Below are 7,659 nucleotides of genomic sequence, written 5' to 3' on the forward strand. Positions count from 1 at the left end.
GGAGTGGGGCCAGACACAGGGGGACATGGGGCTGCTGGTCCCTGACAAAAGCTAGCAGGGGGTGGGGAACAGGTCTTTATAACAGCTGTAATATGCCATCATATTTGGTATACTTCCCTAGTCCTCAGAACATTCTTTTGGCTAGTTCCTCTTTCTCACAAGCAGTCCGTTTGAGTGCCTTTTCTGACCATAGTTGTGCAGTATACTAGAGAGAGGTAGTCTCAGTAAGCATGCCATTTATTTTTTTTATTGGTCATGACTAATACCTTAATTTCAGTGCAGAGATTAACAGATAAACGTTGTAGATACAGGTGTACTGGTGTCATGCGTTCCTAGTGAGATTCCCTGCTCAATAAATGGGCCTGTCCATTCTGCACTAGTTTCAGTCTCTGACTGTTAAGTGTAAGATGCCAAGGGTATCACAACATTCTAAATGTTAAAACCATGTATATTAATAACGATAAGGGCCACAAATAAAAGAAAAGGTTGTAGTGTCCTAGCAGATGGTAAAAATCCACTGGATAGTTCTTGTAATATGGCAGTGCAGGGGCATCTGGGATACAAAATCACCCCTACACTTGTACATTTTGGGAGTTGAATAATAGATGCACCTCTTATGATTGCTACAACAGAACTTAATTATGTATGTAAGCATCTTTTAATGTAAATACAGCTTTCTTACGTACAGGAGCTATATGGAATGACAGTAGTATTTCTGTTCCAGAGCCCTGTCCCTATTAAGGCTTGTAGATCTGCTCTATTTAATAGTGGAACTTGCTGTCTGGATTTTTTAGTTTTGACAACATACAAGCACATGCTTAAAAGCAAATGCTTACATGTTTTGTTAGTTTGGGCTATTAGCTTGCAAGATCTTTTGAACAGAGGATGTTTTGCTCTGTAAAATGCTGCTCATGGTGCTTAAGTGATTTATTATAAATGCTAAAATGAACAAGTAAATAGTAGAGGGGAATTCTTGGTTGTGGGAAATGATGTATTGTGTACAACCAGATCAGAAGCTGTGATAAATATCCTCAAATCGCTATTTGGAGTTATTTCACAAGGTATGCTAGAAGAGGGAACTTGAACTACTTGGTTCTCTATATTTAACCATCTGGGCAACAATTCTGTATAGATAATTATTTTATATTTGTTATTTTTACTGTTTGTTACAATTTGTGCTGAGCTGGTATAGGGTTTTGGTACGAAAAATGAGAAGAATTGATAATAAATCATTTTGAAATAACCATTAATATTTATATAACAGATTCAAAATTTCTGGACAGCTGCCTTTACTCTCTGTCCAAATATCAGACAAGAAACTGACTGGTATCTTGGAGTTAATTGACAGCATTCCTAAAACAGAAAGTGCTCCTGCCACAGCTTCTCCTCCAAAAATGTCCCAGGTAAGCTAAGATTTGGTTTGGTAGAAAAATACGCATTTTAATAAAATATAATACTGGAATTTTATAAGGAGTTTAAAGTACTTAGTGTCTTTTGCTGGGAGTAGAGCACTTCTGAAAATTTCAGCCATAGCATCCCTCCTAGGTAGAGCTTGGGATGCATGCCCCAAGCTCTGCCTAGGAGAGAGGGGTGCCAGAAGAGCAAGGAGGGGTGCCTCACTCTCTCCTGTCCCATGCTCTGCCTGCATGGAGGGCTGGAGGAAGCAGCTGGTACAGACAGTGTACACCAAGGAGTGCAAGGCATTCTGGGAATTAGTTTCGTAGGTTGGCAGTGTAGTTTTCTGCTGCCAGGGGAGAAATGACTCCCCATATTTTGCCACCAAAATTAGCACTTTTTTTCTATTTTTTGCCCTCTTGATATGGGCTTTGGCAGCAAGAAAGCATAAAAGGATTGAAAGTATCCCGTCCCCCAGCCACAGCAAACTCCTTCTCTAAAGAACTATAATTCTTAGAACACCTTGCACTCCATGACACATTGTCTGCACCTTCTGCTTTTGCACTGAAACCCAAGGCACACAGGAAGGATGAGAGAAAAGACTGCCTACGGCTCATTCTACAGGTGTTATGCCTGTAATTACAGCCAAATTTAGCTGTGTGGAAATAGTCTATATCAGTACTGTCCATCTGTCAGCCTGTGGGCTATATGTAACCTGCAAGGGGTTAACATGTGGTCCCTGAGATCCTGCCCTACTGCTGCACTACTGGTGTTGTGGTGACCAGGTCTCCAGGGTTGCCCTCCCTCCTCTGGCTTCTGTTTCCAGGTCAGTGGGAAGGCACTGTGTGGGTAGCAGGAGGGAGAATCAGGCTGCCAGCTGAGCGCGAGAAGGGCCAAGTTGCCCATGCTGTGTGCGCAGTCAGTTAAGCTATATTACTCAGAATGAGTTCACGGCCAGGAGACCTGGACTGTTTATACTACCCATGCTGCATGTGCAGCTGAGAGACCCAGGCTGTGCACGTTGCTGGGAGCCGTGGGCTGCTCGCCCTAACACGCAGTGAGTAGGAGGCAAAAGTTGTGCTGCTTGTGCTGTCTATGTGGCAGGAGAGGGGTGGGGGGCAGAGGGGAGCCAGGGGACCCTGAGGTCTGCAGCCAGCATAGTGTGGCCCCAGTCTGCATGACACATGGCCCCCAGCTTTCCAGAAATTGGGGAGCCCTGATTCATTTTGCTTTATGCACATTAATATTCTGTTCATTTAGTATAGCTGTCTAATGATTCTTAGCTTCATGAACCCCAAATTATATTTATATATGATTTTAAATGATGCTTATTCATTTTAATAGTGTACTGCTTTATTACTACTAGTGTTTTTACTACTTCAGCAACCACTTCATACTTCATGTTCATCTTTGGTAACAGATACTTTTACTTCAGCTAGAAATAATTGTTGCCAAATGAAGTGGATCATCTGTGCCACGTTGTCATGGCACAGCTGATCGGCTTCATTGGGTGAAACAAATGTCTCCTGTTGTCCTGCCCATTGACAGTATGATAGGTGGCATTTCCTTCTGGGGCCCAGTGCTGCACATTTTGGAGAATTGCTGGGCAGAATCCCCCCCACCGCTCCCACACCCTCCCCGCCTAACCTTAGGTGTTCCTGCCAGGCTTTTCCTGCTTACAGACACATCCCCAGGATCTCTGAGGATGCATATGGGTAAGCAGGGAAAATCAGGCTTTCCCGGCTTAGTGAGAGGTGCCCCTGGGGTCTCAAGGGCATATTTAGATAAGTGAGGAAACCCTGACTTTCCCCACTTATCCAGATGTATCCGTGGAGACCCTGAGGGCCACCTTTGGGTAAATCAGGAAGAGCCTGACTTTCCCTGCGTATCTAGACATGTCCCTGGAGATCTTGTGGGTATATCTGGATAAGTGGAGAAAGACAGCAGGTGCTCTCAAGGTTTGAGGAGCCCAGTTCTACCTGGGAATTCCTAGGGTTGCAGAACGGGACCCCTCAAGCATCTGGAGCCCCTGCCTGAGGCAGCTGGAGAGTGTGGGCAGCTCTGTCCTGCCTGTATTCTTCCACCATAAACAAATAAATGTATGTCATAATGAAGTAGCACAGTTTGAGTGCCTGTGGACACAGCCATAGATTTGGGCATTTGTGACATGACAATGATTATGGATGCCTATTGGCTTTCACTTTGTACCAATGTAAAAAAATTTATGGAGGTACAAATGTAACAAAAGGTGATGTCTTTCTACCTTTAGGAACCAGAGTTCATTTATTTCACCTTCAGGTTTGCAAGAAGTATGAGTTTAGGTTATAACTTCTTTGCTTAAAGAGATACAGTTTTTCTGTTGGAGTTTGTTTTTAAATTAAAGGGTTTTTTCATATGTTTGGGAACAGAATTTTTTTTCCTTCTCAATCTTTTATTCAGGCTCATTTTTCATACTTTGTGTTTTGTCTCTGGGGCATTTCAGGGCCAGCAGAATTAATTTAATATATCTTTAAATGAAAATTGTTTGCCTACTGTTTTCTGTTTCAGATTCAGGTGTCACCAGTGCTTTCAACACAGGTGTCACAAAATGTCCTTCCTGTTTTGGATCTTCACTCATTACCTGAATCAGGTAGAGTTAAATTGTTTTAGTGAGAAGCAAGAATTTATTGGGCCAGCTGCATGTTTTGGTAAAGTTAGATGAGCTTTCAAATGCAATGCATTCTTCATTATTGTTTTAGTGTACATATTCATAAATAGATGCTATAAGATATTGTTAACATTAAAACTTGTATCTTAAAGTGGCATTGTGAAGCTAAACAAGTATTTTGGTGCTTAGTTTTGATGTACTTAGGTTGAATATAAAGACCATATGATCTGGCTTCCAAAAATATACTCTGTATTTGTTCTTATACCTCACTCATCATTATACTATTGGAGTGTTTTCCAGTAGTGCATTAAGCAATATGATTACAGGGATCCTGACCTTCTCTGATTTAAAAAAAATCCAAGATTCTTTGATTTAAAATCCTAAAATCTAGATTTTTTCCATGATTAAAATGAAATACCACTATATGTGTGTGTGTGTGTGTGTGTGTGTGTGTGTGTGTGTGTATGTGTGTGTGTGTGTATATATAGTTTCATAGTTTCAGGGTCGGAAGGGACCTAATAGATCTTCTAGCCCGACCCCCCCGCCAGGGCAGGAGAACAACCCAAAAAAAAAAAAAAAACCACTCACCCTAAAAACAAAAACGGGACTCAAATGAGTCCAGCCAGGTAAGTATCCAGCCTCTTCTTAAAGATCCCCAGGGTAGGGGCCAGCACCACCTCCCTTGGAAGTTGGTTCCAGCTCCTAGCCGCCCTAACTGTGAAGTAGTTTTTTCGGATGTCCAATCTGTACCTCCTCTCCATCAACTTGTGCCCATTACTCCTTGTTATGCAGCGGGGGCTAGGGGAAACAGCGTCTCCCCCCAACCCTTCTGGTTCCCCCTAGTGAGTTTATAGACGGTCACCAGGTCCCCCCTCAGCCTTCTCTTGTGGAGGCTGAATAGGTTCAGGTCCCGCAGTCTCTCACTGTAGGGTCTGCCCTGTTGTCCCCGGATCATGCGGGTGGCCCTCCTCTGGACCCTCTCCATGTTGTCCACATCCCTCCTGAAATGGGGCGCACAGAACTGGACACAATACTCCAGCTGCGGCCTGACCAGCGTCGCATAGAGGGATGTATGTAGATATCCCTCTATCGCATAGAGGGATATATGTAGATATCAATTGAACACAATGTTTTATTGATATATTTACATTTTTAAAGCAGTTTGGAAGCCTACCAGTGCCGGAGTCATTATAATAAAACATTTCAGTGCTTGATTTTGGGGGTTTTTTATCGTAGAAAATCAGAGCTCCCCCTGCCCCCCTTGCTCACCGAGACATAGGTCCAGCAGCTGCCATCCCTCCCTTCTCCTCCCCCCCCCACTTTGTGACACTGAACAGCCCTGATATGTCAGTGCCCCTCACTCCTAATCCATAGCCCCCCACTCCACCCAGCCCTGCTGGTGCCGCTCACTTCAGACTCACGACCCTTACCTATCCCTGACTTGCTCCCTGCCAGCACCCCCCTGTGCCAGGACTTGCATCCAACTGTAGTTGTTCCCTCCCCTACCTCCCGCTGCTTTCTGGCATTGAGCAGCCCTGACATGCCGTTGCCCTGCCCATGCCGTTGCCCCTCACTCTTAAGCCACAGCCCTGCCAGTGCCCCTCACTCCCAGCCTGTATCCCCCGCTCACCCTAAAGCAAATTGCAGCAACCCCTACTAGAGCCATGAAACACAGGGGTGGGGACTGGGGGGCAACAAAAGACTTCTAGGTGCTAGCTGATACTGCCTGCGGGGCTTGCCCTGGTGCAGCCCCTCAGCAGTTGCTGTGAGATCCCAGGCAGAGACCATGCCCCTGTTGCAGAGAAAGGTAAAACCCCCGAGTCTGTACCACTCTGAACAGGGGAAAATTCATTCCTGACCTCGATGCAGCATCAGTCTGACCCTGAGCCAGAGCCTGTAGCCAGGACCCTCCAGGGCTGAGTCTCAGGAGGAGCATTGGCACATGGCTGACCAAACTTTTTGTTGAACATCTCCAATGCTGGAGAGTTCACAGTTTCCCTGGGTGTCTGTTCTATTGACCCCTGCTCTAACTGGGAGTGGAACTGTTTGAACTGGTTTGAACTGTTTTTTTTTTTTTCACTTGAATGTGAACTGTAACTGAACCATGATTTGACCTGTTCTGCCGAACCAGAACAGGAACCACACCTGAGGTCTTGGGATGACCCAAGCCTGGAGTGACCCAAATCACTAGGGTCACCAGATAGCCTTGTCACTGGTTAGTCTTGGGTTACTGGTTAAATGGGGGTCATCAGTTACCCCACCAGTCAGATTGAGGTGACTGCTTTAGTCTTTATTAAACTGCTTATAACAATTTTTTTTAAACTATTAAAAAAAACCAAAAAACTGGCTCACATGAAGACACCCAAAGATAACATGGCATACTCACTGCTGCCACAAAGATATGCATCACTGCACTATCACAGATCCGCAGGATTTTCTCTAAACTTGCTATTGTTATTACACTTTTTTTTCTCTTCAACTCCTTTAATCTATATGGTTGATTAACAGAGAATGGAGTTCAATGTAGGTAAAGAGCTGTAAATAAATACTCATTTAGTGGACTCTTATTCTTACAGTTGCTTATGTTTCAGGTTAGCTAGTTCCAAAAGCCCATTCCAAAGCTTGCTTAACACCTTATACTGTTGTAATATGTAGGATGTGGAGAGGGAGGGAGGCAAGCAGGCTTCTAGAGTTTTGAGTGATGGGAGGCTGAGGGCATACCCACAAAAGCTGTGAAGGAGTGGAAGGCTTGGGGCAGGCTCCCTGGCTGGCAGGGGGTAAACTGCGAAGAAGTCCTTAGGCAGCCCTTTGGAGGGCAGGCAGTGGGGGTTGGGCCAAAGCTGGGATCACTTTGGCTGAGTGTCTGGGTTTGGGGGATGGGGCAGGGGGCTGGTGCCACCTCCTGCTGGGGCTGGGGGGGGGGTGCAGAATTCACCATACCCCCCCCCCCAACCCTGTCAGTGTGATCTGTACCCTGCTGCTGGCAGCCCTACCAACATGATTTGTAGGGTGTGTGTAGGGCAGGGGGTGGGTGTCTGGGGCTTTCTGGAGGTTGGCCCTTGCCCCAATGGTGCAGGGCTGGTCCGAACTCACCAGAACTTGGCCCTTGAGGCCCAGACCAGCCCCATGTCATCAGGGCCGTACACCAAGTTTTGCCATGCCTGGACTGCCCCTGTGCCATTGTGGCCACCCCTGATGGTTCAGGGCCAGTTTGGGCTCGCCACAGCTCAGCCCCCAGCCCCGATGGTGTAGGGCCGGTCCCCACACTCTGGACTTCCTGTCCCCCACCCCCCTGTCCCATAGACCTACCTGTATGCAGCTAATCCCACCACCCTGCCTGACTGTATTGCTGGCCGTGAGTGGTGCCTCCTGCCCCGCAGCTCCAGATTTTGTGCCTTTTACCTCCCCGGACCTACCTCCAGTTGCCCTCCCCCAACGCCCCCCAGGCCCAAGCAGCTCACTGCAGGCTGGAACTCTGGAATACTGCATTCAGTTTTGGGCGCCGCACTTCAAGAGGGATGTGGATAACCTGGAGAGGGTCCAGAGAAGGGCCACTCGTATGGTTAAGGGCTTGCAGGCCAAGCCATATGAGGAGAGACTAGGGCACCTGGACCTCT

At 46.4% G+C, this 7,659-nt stretch overlaps 1 protein-coding gene across 1 annotated transcript in view; it reads left to right on the plus strand.

The window, feature by feature from the left end:
* The window catches only part of VPS13A (vacuolar protein sorting 13 homolog A), a 186,351-nt gene that overhangs the window by 73,117 nt on the left and 105,575 nt on the right, over nucleotides 1-7,659 (plus strand). The window contains exons 23-24 of the mRNA XM_006035364.3: nucleotides 1,265-1,403; nucleotides 3,943-4,024. Of these exons, the coding sequence (XP_006035426.1) occupies nucleotides 1,265-1,403; nucleotides 3,943-4,024 (221 nt within the window). The remainder of the gene's footprint in view (nucleotides 1-1,264; nucleotides 1,404-3,942; nucleotides 4,025-7,659) is intronic.

The sequence above is a fragment of the Alligator sinensis genome, unplaced genomic scaffold (genome assembly GCF_000455745.1).
Source record: "Alligator sinensis unplaced genomic scaffold, ASM45574v1 scaffold728_1, whole genome shotgun sequence".
Classification (NCBI taxonomy): domain Eukaryota; kingdom Metazoa; phylum Chordata; order Crocodylia; family Alligatoridae; genus Alligator; species Alligator sinensis.